General features: G+C 33.8%; 1 protein-coding gene across 1 annotated transcript in view; it reads right to left on the bottom strand.

Annotated features, from left to right (window-relative positions):
* Nucleotides 1-22,902, bottom strand: part of FBXL17 (F-box and leucine rich repeat protein 17) — a 295,611-nt gene that overhangs the window by 80,715 nt on the left and 191,994 nt on the right. Inside the window, exon 7 of the mRNA XM_065046666.1 lies at nucleotides 17,609-17,685. Coding sequence (XP_064902738.1) covers nucleotides 17,609-17,685 — 77 coding nt within the window. The remainder of the gene's footprint in view (nucleotides 1-17,608; nucleotides 17,686-22,902) is intronic.

The following is a 22,902-nucleotide window of genomic DNA, read 5'->3' as shown; positions in this document are numbered from 1 at the left end:
AAGCCAAAAATTACTCTCAACAGAGAGAGCAAAATGAATCTTATTTTTCACTAACTCCATGAGTAGACAGTTATTCTGCATCTCAAAATGTGCATAATTTATCCTTCCTTCCAGAGGCAGCAAAAGAGAAATCTAGGAAATGGCATCACCCACATGAAAAGAGGCTGAGTGGAAGGCAAACGTGGTAACAGGGGGCTTGAATGAACAACCCGACTAAAAATACTCACTGCACAAAGAAAATACTAGAAACTGAGCAAAATGTTCTACTTTGCACAGACAACCATGAAATCATGGCAGGAAGGCAGACTTTGATTTTTATGTCAAGGCATAAAGACTTTAGAACTGTGCTTCCACTGCAATAGACAAGAAAATAAAAAGACCTGAAGAATAAAACCTCAAGGTTTTATTCCAGTCCCATCATTTCAAGCAACCTTATCTTTCAAGTGTAAACACCACAAAAACCTGCTTCATCATTCAGTTTGTTAGAATTCTGCAAGAAGCCAGAGTTACGAAAAGGAGAAGTCTTGGCCTAATAATTAATGCGAATCTTCAGAGGAAATAACAGATGTCAGTTTTCAAGAAAACGGAGAAGCACTTAGGCAGGATGAATAAATGGTTTTGTGCCTGTACAGTGTAGCTAGCATCTGGGACTACGAAAAAAGGATTTTCCAGGTACAAAATATCGTGGCCTTTCTCATAAAAACTGTCTGCTTCTTTATACCATATGTTCTAATGCTCACTTTGCTGGTGGTGAGGGATTTGATAAGTGCCATATAATTCTAGTCTTCTATGATATTCAAAACCAAAACTTCAAGAAGCTAATTTCCACGAAGCAAAGAAAATAGATCCCTCTCTCTGCTGCTCATTGTTTTCAGTCCTGTCCTGGTGACTTCTCCCTAACACATTTGAAAAGCTTCTTACATTCGGTTGTGTCAATTTTTCTTTCTTAAGTGATGACTTTGCAGGCCAGACTGCGTAATTTGGAGCCCAATGCAGACATGTTTTTTGTGCATAGTTTTCCCTGTTTATCTGCTGTCAGTTTGAGGCTTACCTGTGCCTACAGGATACAAAAGACGTCTCCTGGAGCTTGACAATCAGAGAATCATTTCCCAGGTTCCTTTCCATAGAGAGAGCTTTTTCTAATGTTTCATATCTTCCTATACTAAATTTTCCTTTGCTCATGAATCAAACTAGAAAGAAGCTTTTAGTTCTCTATTTAAACTATTACAGTAGCAGATCAATTTGTGAGCTTTCTGGATCACATCACTTTTATACCCATTTTTCATTTTCAATCTTCATTTTCCCTTTAAAATGTCACTCTGACTACTTATACTTTAAAAGAGCAATCCATACTTTCATAATTACATAAAACAGCTCCAAGTATATTATGTATCCCTACCACAAATGCAGTTATTTTTCCCACCTAACTTAGTTTTATGTAATTTTAGCCTATCCTTTCTTCAGTAAGAACAATGAATTGGTGCCAAAGATTCTAGACAGAGCAACAAATATTTTATCAATCAATATTGCTCTCTTGGTGCTCAGATGCTATTTGGATAGACAGAAGTGTTTTAAAATGTCTGTTAGCTAATTCCAGTTTTAAACAGACGACCCTAATACTCACAAGAAGCTCACAAAACACCTTTGAAATGCTGGATGACACAAACAGTATTTCTGAAGTCTGCTTAAAAGTTGCAAGCCCAAGAGTTCATGCAGAACCCATAAATACTGTATCTAGTTTTAATAAGATTACTGATTTTCTGGTAATGAAATCCACATGTAAATAAAAACAGAACAATGTACCTTGTATTCTATTGCTGTCTGCAAACAGAAACAAAACTCAACTTCAGATGCATTCTGTCTTCACTGTCACAGCTAAAACGTGGAAGTATTTGCTTTGTTTGCTCCTACACTAAACGGTAAGATGGAAAACATGCACTTGGAAAAGGTAAATATAAGTACCACGTATTGAAAGCTGAAATTAGACACGAGCATGTATCTGGAAAGAACAAATTAAATCCCCAAAGTTTCTCTCTTATCACAAAAAAGCCATTTTTAATAGGTGTTTCTTCTCCTTCAAGAACGAGTTAAAACTGAGGGCATTGGGCATATCTAAAGAACAACTGGTTTAAATCTAGAAAACCTACGATAATTTCCTGCAAATATGCAGGTAACAATGGCAAATTAGAGAAACCGTAATTTGAAAACAACAAAACCAACAGAGAGTAAGCAGAAAAGGTTACTCTATAAATTATGTAGTTGATAAACAAGCACGTGTGGTAAAGCTTAAGTTTGTAATGTCACTGTAAATTGAAAATAGAGATGGACATCTCTTATAACTTCCACTCTAAGAATATAAAGACAGTAGAGATTCTTCATATCTAGCCACACAAAACTACTTATTAAATTACTGAGCAGGTCTAAAGTGGAAATGTAGCTAAAGAGTTTTTGAATGTATATGGTTGAATTTACAACAGTCATGAAGAATGAAAAAAAAATAAAGTGTCTGACTTTCTGTAAATATTTTACTCCAACATCCCATCACTGCATGGTAATTTTCTTTCTGTTGGTATTTGTACCAGATGGTCTAGAATATTCTTTTTTTTTTTTTTTCAAAATACCAAGATTTTTTTTTCTTAAGAAAAAAATACTTGCTGTTACACAGAGATTTAAAATTAAATGAATACTGGCTGTACAATGCATCAGACATCAAGAGATTCCATGGCTTCAGAACACAGACATGACTCTCTGCAACTTTTCTTCTAAACCCCTAGAAACACCTCTCATATAAAGTATCTGATTCTAAGAAAAGCTTTTGAACATATGATGCATGTGCCATCGTTGCAAATTGATACCATTTTCTAGTTCTCAATCTTCACCTGGAAAATAATTTAATAACGGTAGAGATGAGGCTTAGTTAAATGTTTAAATTTGGGGGGCGAGATGGTGTGCTTATTAAAAGCACTTTTATTACATTTCCGGTAGCAACAGGGAAACTGAATGCTTGGGAATTAACATCGCTGTACAGGGAACAAGAAGGATAAGGCCACTTGCCTCTGTGTGTATTCTTTTTCCCAAGAAAAGAGGTGGCCCGGGCATCCCCTAACCCTTGCTGAAGACCCTCTACCATCCATACCTGCTATTTCTCCTGTTCCTGAGGCTATATTATCTATGCTTTAATACATGTGTACTTTCCAGCCCAAGAACCCCCTACTCACCAGTTTTCTTGAGGGTTTCACCTCAGAGCTTCTCATGTCACAGCCCACATTCCCCTGGCTCAAACTACATCATGCTCAAACTACTCCATGTGGGCCAGTCAAACTGCTGAAGCAATCAAATCCCTGAACCTCTCTTCTCTGTCATTCCCAAGGGCCACCAGCACCTATTAGTGGCTTCTAGGAGAGCCTGCTATCTTGCTTGGCCCTTCAGAGAAAAGGTGGTTTCACTCTTAACTTTGGAAGAGATACAAAATACCTATGCTGCACTTACGAAAATATTAGGAAAGTTAATAGAACCAGGCGTAGGTAACAGGGCACCTACAGTGGAACTCCTCATACGAAGTGTCTGAAACTCAGCTATGCATATGCAAAATTTGGAATGGCTGAAGTTAACACTTTATTTTTTTCCTTTTTTTCCCCCAAACATTTTGGAATATAACAGTGAAGGCCAACGTCTGCAAAACAGATCGAGCTTGCCTCAAGATCATCAATAGAGTTGAAATTTACCATAAACTCTGTATTCAGTGTAGCAGAATTTGAAAATACTTTATATAATCAATTAAAACTTTGAAATGGAAGAGAATCTCTTCTGAGTTCCAGAACACATCAAGGTTCCAGCTGACAGCAAAAAAATCCAAGGATTTTTTTCCTAAACTGTGGCTGTACATGTTAGTGCTGTGACTGATTGGTTTTATTTTCAATTCTTTTGCTTTCATTCCCATACATCTAAAGCTGCTTTTATCCCCTATGTGATATCATCAGATGTTCAAGATTTAAAGTCTATGTCAGCCAAAAAAACAACAAGGCTTCCCATCTTTCACAATCTGATGTGCACCACCTTTCATTCAACAAAAGACTTGTCAGTAGCTCCATTATCAAGTACAGTATTAAGCTTAACTTTCTGTGTGCAGTTTTAAGCCACTTTCCATAGGAACTACACAAATGCCTCTTTGTTAAATCTTGATTCAAGATTTGGACGTTTTATCTGCAAACTGCGAGGTGCTTCAAAATCTCTAGTACAGAAATCTTTCATAATCAGATGAGTGACAATTCACCAAGTTGCAACTATGATGATTAGAGAATCATGAGCATCTTACATAAGGAACAGAGCACAGATGTGTGGATAGGTAATTTCACCCATCTGGAGAAAGAGCTGTGTGCAGCTATACTAAAAAAAGTATTACAAGGTTTCTTTATGGTACCTGGAAGGAAAAAACAAATCTCTTTCTACAGCACCCATATTATTAATCAAATCTCCATGAACTGGGGAACTGGGTTTTTGTGTGATGGGTTGAGCTTTTAGAATTACTTTTTTAAAAAATTTATTTGTTTTAATACCACAGCACATACAGAAAACTCAATTAGGTTCAAGCACTTTGTAAACTGGAAACAGGTTTTGTGACTGCACATTTCATATATATTTCTCAAAATTGTTTACAATTGAAGTATTGCTATTTCTTTGTTTGGCACTACAGCAATATTTACTACTGCATGAATAGAGGTAAACATAAGAGGGCACACCTAATTTATACAGTTCATTTCCCTTCCATTAGAGATCTTCCTCTTCCCAAAATCAAATTAAATGGTATTATGCATTAGCAGAAAGTAATCGAATTGTCCTTTATTTTACCAGAAAAACTATATTGTTGACCTTTTTATTTTGATTTACAAAATAACAGGAACACATACGAAGAAATTCACTAATTGTGCACTTGACTAACAAAATGTTTAGCTGCATTATAAATAAGTCAGATATGTAAAAAAGTTATATTAGTTGCTGTTCAATCATCTTTCTTTTCCCTTGAAGATACCATTGTAAGATGTGCACTACTTCTGTATATACTGCATATACTTCTATATTCTAAAGGCAACTTTTCAATTATGATTATATAAGAAACAAATGCAATGAAAGATCATTCATTCAAGGTCTTTTTTTTTTTGGTGTACATGTTTGTACATGTACATGCAGGTATGGTTAAACACATACAAGTGCAAACACACGGCTGTTGGCAAACTCCTCTACATAAGATCACAGAAAGATTTTGTGCAGACAAAACCTTAGCAAAACGTCACTGGTCATAAACCATAGCTCATAAGAAACTATGGACTGCAGGGGGAATAGAGACCTCAATAAATTAGGCTTCTTTCAGCTTGCAGTCAGTATTAGTTTCAAGGTGTACTTGTACATTTATTGATTAAAGGACAAAATAGATTTTTTTTTTTTTTTTTTTTGGTAATAATAACATTTGATCAGAATAATTTCTTAATCCTCCTCTTTTAATTATCTGACAAGAACACAGCATGACAGAGGAAAAATGTTCTGTTTATATAAAATTGTTGAACTACATCTATGCAAAATAAAGAACTGATTTGTTCCTGAAGTACCAAAGAGAAGCAATAGAGATCATTTAAGAAGTCAAAGTGAAATCTGTGGTTATTATAATTTCTTTCACTGATGGACACAAGCATCACTTCACATATTTACAGGTTAGTAGCTGCTGGAAGTATGACCCTAAATTAAGTACCCGTTTTTCACTGAAAATTCCCTACCAGCATTTTTTTTTTTTCCATTTTCTCAGCATATACATATCTAAACAGCCCCATGGGGACCCCGAAAGAAAGAAAAAGCCCTACATGGAGTCATTCCAGTTCAGGGGCTCAAAGAACTCCTCGCATGTGCTGGTGCCATCAGATTCAGCACAAAACACACCAGCCACTGTGACTCTGATTGATGAACGTGATGCAACTAAAATGCACAAACAAAAGAGAAGGGAGTGAAATTTTAAACATGTTACTGTGCTCATTTTTCCTTAAAAATGTAACTCCAAAAGACTTTCCATTTAGTGGCATCTTTCTGCCTGGCCATCTGAAGTACCCAAAAACCTGAAGGATATCACATTCCCAATCAGCAGTTCTGGGTTCCTCTATGTGACCAAGCTCCTAAAATGTAGGTAGAGCAATGCCACATGACCTGAACTCCCTAAGTTTGGGTCTGGAAATAGCTTCCAAGCTGTTACACTGTTTTTGTTCCTCCTTAACATTAACTAAGAAAAACTGCTACACTGAGTAAGACAAAGTTCTATGGTGGTAGAGGAAAAGAGCCAATTGTAGGCTAACAGTAAAGGTTGCATTTGGCTGTTATTTTCCACTTTATTGGTCAAAAGAGATACAAACCTCTGCTTCTAGGGAAGTAGCAGGGATTCAGATCAAAAGTGAGAGGAATACAGGAGACGTACAATACACATTATTCGGGATTTGTTGCACCAGATCAGCAACTCATTTAGGTCAATTATACTATGCATTCTTTTACTAGGCAGCACCCATCATATATTAATGCCATGATCTCCTCTCTTTCACTTTTCATAGCAGAGCACAGCTAGTAGGTTAGGATATTAGAGAACCTTAACCTGTATTGCTGCTCAAATATAAGGAGTTTTCTTCATTTTGTTTACTATTAAAACAAAATGAAACGTAACCAATCCCCATTGGTTTAAAATAAACCTATAGGCAACATTGTCACTGACTTTTAATGATAATTCAAGGTAACTGCAAAAGAAAACAAATATAATTAATTCAGAAGGCATTATTTTTTTTTCCTCTAAATAATAAGTTAATAAGTTAAAAGGAAATACCAAAAAATGTGCCTAAGGAAAAACTCAATGTGATGAACATGCAGCATAATAAACTCCTGATAGGAAAAGCAATTGGTTGGCTAACCAAGAAATAGAAGGTTCTTTTAATGAGTATTTGTTAACATTTGTAATTTCCAATTTTACTAAGGTCCAGGTTCATTTCAAGTGCAAAAATAACGCACATTTTTTCTTCCTACAAGTACACTGCCATGGTAATAGTTGACTTGTATTTGTGGTTATGAAAGTGACGGAATCAACACTGACTCACAAGCTCACCAAAAGAGGTAAAAAGGTCAATGACCACACAGTGTGGCTTGTGAGGTTTAGGTTGGGAACATATATGCTTCCATACTTGAAGCAGAGAGAGATGCTGCTACTACATTTTCAAATTATAATGATATATGCAAAACATAAGCTACAGTTTCAGTGTTTTCAAATTCTGGTAGCATGGAAAATTCCTTTCACATTTCATCTTCATTCTAATACCCATACATGGCAGAACTACCAAGTTCCTAAACTTCCCGAGTACATTCATCACGTATAACATAAATTAGATTTTAAAAAATTAAAAAAACCCAAACCAACAAAACATTGATCTGGACCAAAAAAAAAAAAAAAGTGTTAATACCATCAGATTATTGAAAAGTTTTAGGATCATTCAATAATTTCCTTTATCTAGCTGTATTGCTTTCTCTTTGTACTAACAACCTTGTACCTATGTATTTTTGGACATACTTTACTACACTTCTGTATTAGGCACCTTGTAATTAGAAGTAATATGGTTTGGTATTGTATAGCTAAAATCTAGAAGCAATGGCACCAAGCCAAAGAGAACTGCAAATAAAGCAGTCTTGTTGTCTGAATGTTTTGGAAAAATACTTGACATTTCAAAAGCTAAAATGATCCCACTTGACTTATGAGGAACTAAAATATATAACTTAAAAGCTACTTTAGGACTAATTTTTTCTAGAAAACTCTTCAAATCTTTGAAGTTGACCAAACTGAAATTTTGATGTCAATTTATTAATTTTGAAAGCACAATGATTACTTGCCTTTCAGATTATTTATGAAGTGCATCCTGTCCCATACATCAGTAACAGAACAGTATTTGGTCTCTTTTGTACTCAAAGAACTCACAGTTTACAAAGACAACATGAACTTCTTTGTATAATTCATTACATAAGTAAAAATAAAATGCTTTTGTGACAGCAAAGCTATACCCAGAATCACCACCATTAAAGGAATGCATAACAGAAACGCCACGCACTCCACTTCATTACCTAACACAGAATATGTTTTGGATGCATTGTCTGTTCTTAGACAAGTTGATAAAAATCCATGTTATTAGAATTTGTATTACTGTTTTTGCTGTTGACTCATAATTTATGTTTCAAACTAATACAAATTAAATAATGACACAGACCCTACTTCTTGAAATTTAAATACTGGCCACAGATGCCATGCTTAAACATAACATATGCATACATAATAAGGCCTCAGTAATAAACCACAATGCAGAGATGCCATAGCTTTAGAATATAATTCTCTTTTCCATTCTTAAAAACATATAACTATTGAACCAGCCATCTGGTTTTATTTCTATTCTAGTGAAATACATCAATATCAGTATTTTTTCAAGCATTTAAAGAAAAAATAATGTTTCTAAGTATTCAGTCTCTTAATACTATCCCTGGGACTATGGAAATGATTTCTTTTTTTTTTTTTTTTTTTTTGGTAAACTTAGGCATTAAAAATAACAGCATTATTTGTACCCACAAGAAGTACTCCATATATTTTTTTAAGGCAGGCAGAAAGTCACGTTAGAGTCAAAATGAGCCTTCCCTTCAGTAATCTGAGTATTACTGAAACTCAACAAGCAGCCAAGAGTAGTCACAAACCAGAATATAGAAAGGCAATTCAACCACCAAAAAATAATATTTTTAAAGACTTAGTCTGCGTAATTATCCTCAAACAACTATTTTACTTGCTAAGAAGTTTAAATGACAGTTACAATATTTAAACACGAAAATCTCTCCTATGGATGCCACCTGAAGAAAAAGCAATCACTTTTAATTAGGTAACACTGAAGTAACATACTAATTTTAAGATATATTTTTTATTATATATTTTATAGTGTGTGAAAAAGGGGATCATAAAATAAGCTCCTAGAATTCAGAAGAAATAAAATTGCAACTATAATCTAGCACAGCCACTTTAAAATATGGTATGATTACATATATCAGCCAGAGTTTTGTATCACAGCTGATTAAATGCAAAAAGATTCAGCAAATTTCTGTTTTTCCTTTTTGAGTTCTGTTTTCTCCCACTTAAGAAAAATACAAATGCTGCTTTTAAATTTAGAATTATAAGAGGGACCCTTAAGTAATCCCCAGTGAGACTAGCAGTAGGTTTTACAAGAATAATTTTAAATATAGCTAATGTATAGATTTTTTGAAGTATACTGGTAATTGCTATTCAATAAATAAACTGGTTTAGGGGCAAACCTTAATTTAATTCAAAAGTTCAACGAATTAAAAAATAAAACTGGACTATAGTAACTATGTGTTAATTATTATTATTGGTGTTTGTCAGAAATAGATGCATCTTAAATACAAGTTTCACAGTTGTTTTTATCAAATAATTCTACCTCTGACTGCAAATCAAATGTTCTGTTGGGAATAGTATTCTCCATTGCAGTGTGAAATTAACAGATACAAAAGACAAGGCAAAAATGTAAAATGACAATACATTTCTTTGGTAGTCTGAGAGTGTTTATCAAAACACAAAGCCAAAATGCAATAACCCTAATGCTCATAAAATGATCATAATTACACAGTAAAATGTAATAATTTATTTGCACTTTAAACCAGATGCAAACAACAAGCTTTTAGCAATAATAATTTCAAAAATATTTTTGCTGTGTGGTAGCTCACTGAAGAGGCAGCTAGCACACTTTTCAATATGGGGTTAATATGTGCACTGAAGGAATAAACCCTTATGTTTTTAAAGGTCATACAAAACAGGAAATACAAATATTACACAAGAACAGAAGCTGGGTCCTGGGTCAAATGAAAGTTCAGTGTTATAATATGGATTCTGAACACAGTAAATATAGGAAATGAATAAACAAGAACCTAAAAATGTGTTTCTGGCAACATAGGCAGATGTTGTGGCCATTTCAATTTCTGTTGTATCAGAAATATATTTTGTGCTTTGGTACTTAGAAATGAGGTGGGTTTTTCCTAAGATTACCAGAAGCATCTCTCTCTAGAGAAAACACAGCACAAAATAAAACTTTATATTATGATTGATAAACTACAACCAAGTTTGTCACCAAAGAATTGAAATAACAACTGAAATCACTAAGCTTCCCACAGAAGACATTAAATTAAGGGAACAGTATCTGTGGATCTCTGTACAAGGGAATGCAAACACAAAGTACAACGTATCTCCATTTTCCACATTTAGAACAACCACCTGGGAACAAACTGTATACAAATCATAGGCTCTGCACTGTTCATCTTGATGATTCAAAAGTGCATCTATATCCAGTTTCTGCTACTATACTACATTATTTTTGAGGGTACAGGTTAAATGAGACAATTCACCTTCTAGTATGACACAAAAATAGTTTGGAAATTTGTCTTATCTCATTGCACAAAGAGAAAATCCTTTATTGTGCACTATAGGACAAAGGATTTGCAACTATCTGCTTATGGAGAAATATGCTATTGGAGTAATTTATCTCACTGTATGGGTCTTGAAGATGCACGGTGGTAGGTCAAATCAACTTTCAAAGAAAACTGCATGGAATTTTCACGACAATAGGAATACTGCTGAAACTTATGCCTTTTTTTTTTTTTTTTTAAGAGTTATGAATTGTATATAGCGTTTACAGATTGTTCAAGGGCTCTTTTCTGCTTCAGGGATTACTTCTAATAAAGTTTAAATTTGACTTTTTCTTATTAACAATTTCTACTGGAAACTCCAGATGGGTGACTAAAGTTAGCCCTAAAGTGCACTCCTTGAACACTCTTAAGAGAACTAAAAATGATATCCTCTGAGAGGGTTCTAATTTCAAAACACATGAATATACAGCTATCTTTCCTCACATTATTATCCTCTTGGTTTCACTGTCATCAGGATCCCTTAAGGAAACAAAGTTAGGTGTCACTACATGCAAGGCAGTATGTGAACAACTACTCCAAACTAAAACAACAATATCAAAGGAATATAAAAAATCAGAACAAACAAGCTGAAAAACATCCTTACAAAAGCTCTATATAATTTTTCTCCTAGCTAGAGGGAAAGGTACAGAGGTTTTGGAACACATGAAGAGACTCCATATCTTCACTGCACACTCCAACATAAACCGTAACATCATTTAAACGGAGGAAGGGATAGTAAGTTACGCTGTGTACTGCTGCTTTGTTAAACTACATAAAACTCTATAACTCATCCCTATTGCTAGAATTAGCTTCCACTGATCCTTATGATTACCAGAGTTTCTATAGAAACATTTGCTTCAGAATTCTGAAAGAATTAATGTTTTAATATAAAAGCAAATAAAACCACTTTCACTAGCTGCCAGAGATTTTGTCAAAGTAAGTACCATCAATGCATGCAACAGGGTACAGATCGCTTCCCACCTACTTATTCTTCAGGTAATCAATTTTCATAGACTACTGGAGTTAAAGTTGCAGCCTATCTACAAACAAGGAACCTTAAAAGTAAGCAAAGAACCTCAAAATTTGACAGTAAATATCAAAAACCCTGCTGATTTACTTCAGTGAGTTTAGATTTTTGAATAATTAAGTTACAAAATAAAAAGCAGAGAGAAAATGCTTTTGTGGAAAGGACAATAAGTTTATAAGAAAGCAATAAATATATTGTTTTTCTTTCACATGTATACAGCAATAAATATATAAAGTAATTAGATAATATAATATAATACCACTATTTTATATATATACAAACATCCATATATATGTAACATACATAACCACAAAAGAAGGTAACAGAGGCCCTGGTCCTTGCAAGATTACCTGTATGCTTCCCTACAACCATAAACATAGTTCTCAGTGTGATCACTGTTTGCATGCATTGGGTCATTAAAAGAGCACAAAACAGAAACAAATATGCACAGGATAAGAAAACAATAGGGGAAAGACTGATTCTGAGAATATGGGTAACTTGGAACTCAAGACAGCAGCAATTCAAAATAGTTTTGAAAAAGAAATTGAAAGCTATATTTAATTGAATGTAATAAATGAAGAAAGATATTGTAAACCAGTAATGTGTGAGGATGAAATCTTCTTAACTCAAAAATGTATTCACTACCTGCTCCATTCTGTCTATCCACAAGTGCTGGATTTATCCTACAAAAAAAGTATTATTTCCCTTCTGACTAATACTGTACAAAAGACATGGTGTTTTAAAAATAGATTTTAAAAGGCTAAAATTAGGAAAAAATCGCTTCAGTGAGGTCAAGCATTAGAGAGATTTGCTAATCCAAGTGAGAAGCAGAAACGAAACATTCTTTTGTGAGGAAAAATACATAGTATGCTTATTCTTTATGATTTGCATGACAAATGCCAAACATTGTAGAGAAAACTTGAGCAACTGTCATGGGACTTATCTGTATTATTCAGTAGGCAGACCTGATACCTTAATAATTAAAATATTCTATTTCAAAATAGAAAGCATATGTAGCCTGAATTTTAGAACATTAGAGTTTAACAGAATCTTGGAAAACTATTTTAATATTGTTAACTGTAACTTGCTTCTCAGGAAAGAATCCGTAATCCAGTTATGAAGAAAAAAAATGCAACTTACAGTTATGTTCCGTCTTGTGACAGTTGGACTTGACTCAGTATAAACACTACCTTATTCCTCCAGAAACCTACTTGTAAAAGCTATGTGCAGCTATAACATTTTAAAATAAAAAAATATATAATTCAATTACAGTTTGCTGAAACTCATATTTTTGCTTCAGCAAACATTCTCACAGAAGAAAAGCTTTTAAAAAATCATGTACCCTCAGAGGCAGTAAACATATCAGTAAATGATGAAAAGAATCATTATGAAAAAGGAATAGCCATAATTCTAGAAAACAGAAGGGCTACATATCTAGAGAACTCTTTTCCAATATTAATTCTGAAAGATATCAGCAAAATACCACAGTTCATCTCAGGTCCTTACGCCAACCATTTCATCTAAAAAGATTTGTGCAATTACTTTACAACTAGAAACAGAGACTTTTTAAGTTAGGTAAAATCGAGAACTACTAGGTAATGGAAATTCTGCGAGACAACTATGGAGACAACTGTTATCTTCACAGGTTACCTGGCAAGAATCCTTATGAGATAAGCATACTCCTCAAACTGTGCTAACCACATTCCTATTAATGACAGTTTGGGAACTTTGTCTTTTTGGAAATTTCTTAAGCGATTTCTCTTGGTGTAGCTGTACGAAGTTCTGACTTTGAACAGCTCCGAACCTTTTCTCCCCTCCCACCCCTGACTTAGTGGAGGCCTACAATTTAAAGCTTGTCTTGACATGACTTTATGCGCATACAGACACAGACCACAGGTCTAAAGTGGAAGTAAAGAATTGGAGACTTTTACCTTTCATTACTGGTGAGAATGTGATTTTTAAGTAATTCTTAGGAAATTTACACTTAACATTATTGCAAGATCAGGCGCTTAAAACATCCAGTCCTTTTTCTCAAGCTAGTTTCATCAAATCTTTTCATCTTTGAACACAAAATCTCACTTTTGTGTTTCAGAGTGCAAAGGACTCTGCACCACTATAAACTTTATAAGTAATAATTTACTTAAAACAAATTCCCAGAACTAAGGATATCAATAAAACCCAGAACTAGAGCATAAAATTGAGAAGACAGTTACACAATTCTCTGTGTGCTCGCTGCCCTAGCTCACTGCTATATATCTTCACATCAACCTAATCCTCTTGACACATCTCTCCATATCTGAGAAAGCCTAGGTTTCTTACTAGTTCTTAGTAAAAGCTTAAATACAAAACTGCCTATGTTCAAGTAAAGTTAAGGTTGTGACACAAACCAACAAAAGGCAGGAAATTCAAAGACAACACTGACAATCCATGCTTAATTAACTATTGTTTAACAAATGGGCAAAATGATATGAAGAACTAATGTCAGCTTTAACTTCACTCTCTCCGTGTTCTTGGGCAAACAGTTGTTTATCTCAAAGATTACACTAACTCAGTCTCTCTTGTCAGTATAGGTAAATTCTAGTGATAATTTAGCATTTAACAATGTGCTGGATGGAAAGAAACTTTTAAACTCATTTTAAGCATCCTAATATGTCACCATGTAACAAACATCACTAATTAAAAATGGAATTTTAGAAAATCATGCCAGACAAACATAAATGAAGATATTATTCTAGAAATTTTTTTAAGTAAACAAAAAATACCTCATTGCATACAAAAAATATAAAATTAATAATTTTGTACTGTAAATGAAACAGAACTTTTTTTTTTCCTCACAAGTTAACAACTCTTAGTATGCACACATACTTGAATTAGTCTTCGAATCCTCTTCTGTCTGTGTTTTTATATAATATAACAAAACTGGGCAGCACAATATCAGAGGAAGTAACGCTGCCTATGGCTACATTACCAGGGTGTAGCGATTTTTAATTAATCTCTTAGGCTTCAAAATAAACTTTAGTATTTTAGTGTGATTAAAAAAAAGCCTATTGCAGACAGCATGTATTTCTGGTAGTTTTGCATACTGTCTTATTGCAGACATTGGAAAACAAAATAATTAAGTTAATAAAATGACGAAGTTCACACTTCATAGCCTTCGCTAGAGTGCATTAAATTATCTCACACATGTATACCTATAGCATTGATTACAGGCCAACAATAACAGTTTTTGCTATAATTATTTTCTTTATTTACTGCAATTATTATTATTATTATTATTATTATTATTATTATTATTATTATTATTATTATTATTATTATTATTATTATTATTATTGCTTAATTAACATCTCAAATGATTACAAATTTTGTTGGACATTAGCAGCATTACTTATTTTTCTACAGTGAATTTCCGAGCAATTATGATGTTGCCCCAGACATCAAAACTCCACTAACCGCAGTACCATCAAAAATCGTTGTTGAATAGTTTCAGAGAAGGCTTTTAAAATCTGCAGCTGCACTCCATCAAGCTGCAAGAAATCTGGTTGCCAGCTCTGTGTATGCTTAAAATACTCAAAGAAATTGTGTACAGTTACCATTTAAAACTGGTGTCAGGATTTTAATTTCCAAACCAAAGACAACTATGTTTCACCCTCCGGATTATCAAACAAAAAAGCACAGTATGCTCTATGGTCTTACCCAGTCACAGCCTCACAGAGCTTCAGACACTACTTACCTGCTTTTTGGTGGAGCCTGAATAATCTGAATGATCCCACAATAAATCTGGCATATGTTTCTCAGCTGATTTCCTCTACTTGCCGCAGATACAAAAGTGCAGAGGACAGGAGGGCTTGAAAAGCCTCTAAGGGAGATAATGGCTGCTCATTTCCCTTTACAGAGGAGAGGCAGCTGCTTTGATAAAAGTTCAACAACAAATTGAGCTTGCAGCACTGTAAGGAGCTCCCTTTTTAACCTAAAAGCACCACAAACAAATGTGGGAAAGTCTTACACTGAAGTATGAGGAAATAAATTAAAAAGGAAGAAAGGAAAAGGAGGAAGCTTTGCTTCACTCTGCAACACTCTTGTTAACCTAATTAATATTCACTTGCTATCACATTTTTAATCTAAGGCATAATTTTTACTTCCTTACAAAGCATAATCTATGCTTATAAATTCTACTTTACTCCAGGCTATTTTGCATTTTCAGCTCAGATATCACAATCAGATGAATATATTTGCCAGCCTGGTATATTGAGATATGCTAAAGATTACAATGATAATCAATTAGTCTTAATAATGTATCAAAAACCAGTCAGTATCACAGCTGTTTTGCTGGATGTCTTACTGATCCTTATTAGCATAAATAGACACATTTTTAAGCGAACAGTAAAACCTAGTATCAACTATCAACTGAAAATGTTCTCAAAATCCCAGTAATATGTAAAATGACTGCAGTAAAATGACTGCAATAATGTTGAATGACTGAGGAATCCAGTACATTCATGACAGGTGAGTCTTAGTGCACAGAAATGAACAGGAGCTCAGGTTCGATGGAATTAATTAATTCTATGGAACACACTTCCCACTTTTTATCTAGCCACGGACAATTCTTTTCCCCTTTCTCCATTCTCTCATAAGCAAGACCTTCCCTATCATCAGGTCTTTTTGCTTCAGTTTCTGTGCATGTTTCCTACTTTTGGGAGAAATCCTGTTTTCCTCTCAAGTACCGCAGTCAATGAAAGGTAAAATCAGCTTGAGAAACTAGTGATCCTCAAGATGTGGATTCCATTACTCCCATGATAATTCTTTCTACGTGGGTTATTGAAATCAGAAGGGACAAAAGCACAGCTAGTAAATCTATAACACACAAATGGACAGTTTCACTTCTAACTGAGGTCCTGCACCTCTGACCCTATAGCAGTGACAAGAAGCACCTTCATTGTCACTTTGTGTTCCACAGACAATTCCCCTCCTTTAATTTCCAGCAGACAGGCTGCATTTCCCAAATTCAGAAATACATCTTGGCCAAGCGGTATCAAGCCAAGAAAATCTATGTTTTTTACTGTGGCAGGATCTGTTCTGCACACCGAAGTACAAACATGTGCAAACTAGAGAAAACAGTGGTGAAGGTCCAAGGTGTCTCTCCTCTGCCATGGCCCAAAGCTCCTACATGTGCTACAGCTGTATTGTGAGCTCATGTTAAAATACTGTGGACATGAGGCGAGCTGAACTCTGCAAATCAACATACCCTTGAATGCACCCATGCAAACCCCAGTGAAGTGCAAAATCTGCAGAGGAAAATAAAAGAATGAGTTTGTGACCACTGGAAAGGTAATTTATCACTCTGACATAGTAATCCTTCATAAAGGCTACAGAGTAAAAAAGTTAAAATAAAAACCAGAGTGAATGAGAAACAAAATAATCAGAAAACCTCAGATGCACATCTTAAAAGTATTTATAAATAATACTAAAATTTAGGCATGTAAGTTTGAGATAGACGTTTGAGAATTTGGCCTCATTGCAGAAATAAATGCCTTTGCAAACATACTCAAGTGCTAAGAACTTTTCCTATACTAAATACAAATTCTGTCCCTTTATGTGGCCCATCATACAGAAAGACTAACTCCTAATGTGCTCCTCTATCAGAACAGCATTTTTAAGAGATCATCAAATTCATTCAAATGTTATGGCCTATAATAGGAAATCAATCCACACTTATAATTACTTAGTTATGCTTGTACAACATCTAAAAATGCATGTGTATTTTTGGCTTTTCTCTCAAATGCTCTCCTGGTCTCCAGGACATTTCAAAGGGAGCTCTACCCAGTCTGTCCAGTAACTGTCAGTTCTATAACGAACGCTTTGCAGCACATACATACACTGACTTTCATACATCTAACAACTGATATTTTTAAGTATGTCAAACACCTTTTGTACATTTCCAACTTTTTTGCATAAAGATTCTGAAAATTTTTATCTATACATTTCTATACATATCAGAGTCCCTGTACAAAGCTGGTAGAGCTCAATCTTCGCAGAAAAAAAAGACACAGGTACACTACATACCATAGTCAGTGATCTTACAGGATACTAAATACAGCTCTTTCAGATTCCGGCCTTCTTTGGCAATCACCTCCACACATCTGGAAGACATGTACAGTAAAATCACAGTTAAAAGACAATAGATCATTTTAAAATAGCAAGCACACAATCCACAAGTGTAATGTACCCTTTCTCAATTTCTTCCTTTTGCGAATTGTTCCACACAATTCACTGAAAATGCATATGGCTCCACATATACACTGGAGAAAAATATTATTTTACATTGAATGTTTTTAGATCAATATTCCCGTAAGTCTTTGAATATGTGAATTGCTTGAAATATACACAGACAAGTCCGTTGGAAAATAATATAAATGTGAATTTCCATTTCAGTATTACAAAGTTACTCTGTAAATTTGGAAAGTTTCTGTTGCAAGACTTGAGCTTTGAGAATTTTCTTCTATGGAAGAACTATAAATGCACTGTAATGAGGACAAAACATATGAAAATATAATTTTAAATTCATGTTTATATTTCTTCAATGGTTATTGCAGGAGTCAACATTTCATCAGGTCATGAAATGCTACATGCCACTGGTGTTCAAGTATGTTGCTGGAGAAGTTTGTATAGGAGAAGAGAGCTCATCTGTTTCCTTTGTCACAACTATGATGAATTTGCAACGAAACACAAGTTCTTTCCTGTTTATCTCCTTGTTTGATTTCTTGCAAGCAAGAAAATTAATACGAAAACTGTCTTGTCAAATAGGACATTACTGTATATTGCAGCCAAGTCTATATTAATGTTATATTTACAACTGCATTGTTTATAGTGTATCACTCAAAAATATAGTTAATAAAATATATTTTCGGTCCCATTAATGTAAAATGCACCACTGTTCATTAGATTAGCTAACATGAATATTGTGCTATTCTCTACATTGAGACATTTTTAAAAGACGATAAATTCTAAGAATTTCATCTGATCCAACATATTCTTCTTTAATTTTCAGATCAATTACCCAGTCATCCACTATGCCTCTTAAATCAACCCTCCTACAGTATACAAAATTACTTGTCAATTTTGGAAAAAATACGTATTGTTAAATTTGTCATAACTTTTGGAAAATATAGCTACACCCTCAGGGACACTTTTCATCCCCTTATCACCAGCAATAGATTACCTCCCAATCTGATTTAACTGTTCATGCTGACAAACTTAGATTTTAAAAGCAATCACCTAATCCTTATAGCTTACAATAACTCAACTATAGCCCTTCATATCTGTTTCTCCCCTCTCTGCTGCCTTCTTCTAAAATCTAGAACAAGAATTCACTACTGCTAATGAACTAGCATGGCTCTGACATAGTACCTTAATCATAATTCCTTTACCGCTACTATAAATTTTAAACCCCTGAAAACTGAAGCCTAATATTTAGAATATTTTTGAAAAGCTTGTCATTAAGAAAAGGTTGCCTTAATTTATGAATACACAAAGAAAGAAGAGAAATAACACGGTAACTGCTGACATGGAAGAAAAACAGGGAGAACCTCCAGATTAGATTATCTTTTTAACTTGTAATTTTTCTGCTAAGAAAATTAGCAAGCATGATAATTATATTTCTTTCAGAAGTTACACCAAGACTATGCATTCTAATATAAACTAACCTCTGAATTATACATTTCCATCAGGTTATTTTATGAAAAGTTAGTTAAGATTTAGAGCATTAAACACACTGTGTGTACGTGGAAAACTACTTCTATTCCTGTAAGACATAATTTTGAACAAGAAACTCATATTTGTTAACTGGCTTATCAAGATTAGCTAGGCCATGAGAAAGATTTTTTTATTTATTCCAGAAAAATACTTCCTAAAAATGAGATTACATTACTAATATTAGTAACATGAATAAATAGAAAATCATTATCCTATTAGATGGTATGTTCATTAGACACATTGAAATGCTAATAGTAAAAGTAAAAGTAATAGTAAAAGTAAAAGTAAAAGTAATAGTAATAGTAATAGTAATAGTAATAGTAATAGTAATAGTAATAGTAATAGTAATAGTAATTGAAATAGTAATCGAAAAATGAATGGACATCGCCGTTAAAAGAAGTTATTATTAATTCTTATCGCATATATAATTCAGCATAGTACTGAAATTATGAAATACTTCCTACCTTGGATAAAAATTCAGAATCTAGAAAAAATATTTTGTAAATTTTATCTAATGACTCTACAAGTTTTCAAATAATTTCTGGTAATTTTTACTTATTAAGAGACAATTAATTGATCAAAAATATAACCCAGCAATCAATGTCTAACAACACCACAAGACAGTCAAAATTACATAAAAGGCTACCTTATTTCCCCTTACTTCACTTACACAAATTCTTAAGCCATCAGGGTTAAATTTGTATTATCTCCACATAGACATACCTGCATGTGTGTCCTTCAGCATCCTTATATAGTTAAATCTCAGGATGCTGGCCATTTTCTGGCTTCAAATAAAAACAGTTCAACTGTGAAGAAAGGAAGTTGTAGTTTCTGTCCCCCATTCCATAAGGGTGCTTGTATATATTTACAAGCTTGTCTGAACAAAAAAAGACTGCAAGAAATGAAGTGTCTGAGAAGAAATTTTCAATGCAGTCAGTCACTCAGTTCCAGGAACAAAGGACAAAAGTATTTGCCTGTGTAGCCCTTTTTAATTATATCCTTTAATCCATCCATATAGTGACAGCTCTAAGGGTTAAAGTTTTTTCAAGTGACTTGAGTGACTTCAGTCTTGTTCTCAGTGACATCCTGGAGTCTACATGAAATACTGTTCACTTTCTCTTAATGGGAAAAGAAAACCTTCCCAGTCTTTAGTTATTTCTATTAAACAGGAAAAAGGCAAAAAAAATGTTTGACAGTCTCATTTTTTTTTTTTTTTTAATATTAAAATGACCTAAGATCTGAAAGAATGAGGTAATGACACATCTCATTCAGAGGAAAAAAAACTAAATATAGTGCAAATATGGAATTTATATATTTTTTGTCTGCCTTCTGTAACTTGCATATGTGAATCTAATTAGTTTTAATATAGATCATGCCCATGTAAATCAACTTGCAGAGACAGAAGAAACACTTTATACGGCCTCACAAGCTTCTGCTCTGTAGATGGTCACACAATAAATGATTGTTAGTAACAACTGATTTATTTACAACGCAAGGAAATATAAGAGTAGTTGTGCCTTTATTATTTTACATTTTAATCTTTGTTAAACATGACAGCAAAGAAAAAGGTTAAAAGAACAAAATGAAATTAACCTTTTCTACAAAGCAAGGAAAAATCATGTTAATTCTGTTGTAATAATCCATCAAAATGATATCAGATTATTGCCATATCTATCTTTGGAAGTCTTTCTATTTACAGTGTTGCTGAATTTGACAGCAGACAAGCCTATCCTTAAACACATCAGCATAATATTGGTAAATAAGAAAAGCAAAGTTACTTAAAGAAGCAGCAAGTGACAGAAGTGAGCAAAACAGATAATTGAGCCCTGAAAAAACTGGGGACTAACCTCTATCTGCCAGAGAGCTAACATGATACCTCTTGGACATGGTAACAACAGCTGTGTGCCAGGGCAGACAGAAGATCTTTTAAAATCTCTTAACCCAAGGTTGCTGAACAGGCTTCTATCAGCTCATCCTACTAATTTTAATAACAAAAAGATATGCAAAATCTAACTGTGAAAGTTACAGGGACATAGAAATTTTTTTTAATTTTTTCCTCCAAATATATTAAAATATAAACATTCATCAAAAAGAAGAGCAGTTTTTACACTCAGAATAAGTTATTACTCAAAATGAGGCAATGGTTCAATAGCCAAGGAATAAAGAAATAAGACTATAAATAGAGCCTTGATATTATGCAAGTCTGGATCAGAGCTGTCCAAAGATAAAATCTCTTCACTTCTTACTTTGTAAATTAGTATTATTTAGATCCCTCTAAGACATGAAAATGTAAAACCAAAGAAATACTTATTTTAGGAAAAAGCTGCTTATTCATTAAACCTTAAAATATTATCTAACGAATTCTTATGCCAAGCAACCCCCCTGATCTACTCAATATTTTATGAATGTTGTTCTTTGATAGACTGATGTGTAATTCAGTTTTATTGCATTTGGTTCTAAAATTAAGAAATTAATATCACACACTATGAAATTTACAGTGCAATCAGGTGCAAGAAAAAGGCGAAGAGCAGAAATTGGTTTCACATAAACAAGTCAATCAAACAGTATTTCAGAAACCAAGAATATAACTAAAAACATACCTACCTACTGACAATACAAAACAGACTTGCAAGGCCACGGATGTTTGTAAACAACTTCAGCTTGCTCAGTTCTGTGATGTTGAGGACATCATCATTCCAACATCCCAAAGTTCATTATGTTCAGAGACTAATAAACCTAAGATTGCCTCTTACAGTTATGATTTCTAAAAATGCCTTCCTACTTGAGAAGCTAAACAAATCTCAAGAAGAAAAGGATGTAACTATAATGTTTCTAAAATTTTAGCAATTAATATCAGGAAACAAGTCTCAATCTGGGTTACAGAAACTGTGGAAATTTGCCTACTAACATGTACTTGCATTTGCTGCTTTTCACATCTGGTCTACACATATGACCAGAAAAATGACTTAAGTGCACAATTTAGTGGTAGAAAGCTTCTCTGCAAACAAGCCTCTTCTTCAAAAGTAACAAAACTGCATGACTGAGACATAGATATTTCTACTGAAAACTTTGAATTTAGGCCCATCATCTTGATGGCTTATGCATCTGTGCAATGATTTCACAAAGCCAAGGGTCCTCTCTTTCCATGACATAATGCAAAATCTAAATGCTTAAAATAATTAGGAAGAACAAAACAAACAACCAAAACCAAACCATACCAAACAACCAACCAAAAACAAACTAGAAATTGAGCCATTCAAAACCCTGTAAATTTCTTCTCTTATCCAACTGATCCCTACATTCTTTGACTTAAATTCAAGCTTTAGGTTAATGAATTAAACTGTGCAACCTTCTACCTGTAAGAAAAGATATAAAAGATCCTTGAGTTATGGAAAATAATTGTCTTTTCTACATACATACACACACAGCTTTTGTGGTTTTGGTTTAATTCTAAAAACACTGGAAAATCATATCTGTGACAAACAAAAAGAACTAATGAGAAAATATCACTGCAATATTTGTGGTATAAGTAGTCCCAGGAGATATTGTTACAGTCTGAAATGCTCTTGAGCCCTGAGTGAAGCTGACTGGAGTTGTCATATACT

Source organism: Columba livia, chromosome Z (assembly GCF_036013475.1).
Source record: "Columba livia isolate bColLiv1 breed racing homer chromosome Z, bColLiv1.pat.W.v2, whole genome shotgun sequence".
NCBI classification, from domain to species: domain Eukaryota; kingdom Metazoa; phylum Chordata; class Aves; order Columbiformes; family Columbidae; genus Columba; species Columba livia.
The sequence above is the reverse complement of the archived record's forward strand: the minus strand, read 5'-3'. Positions and strand labels throughout refer to the sequence as shown.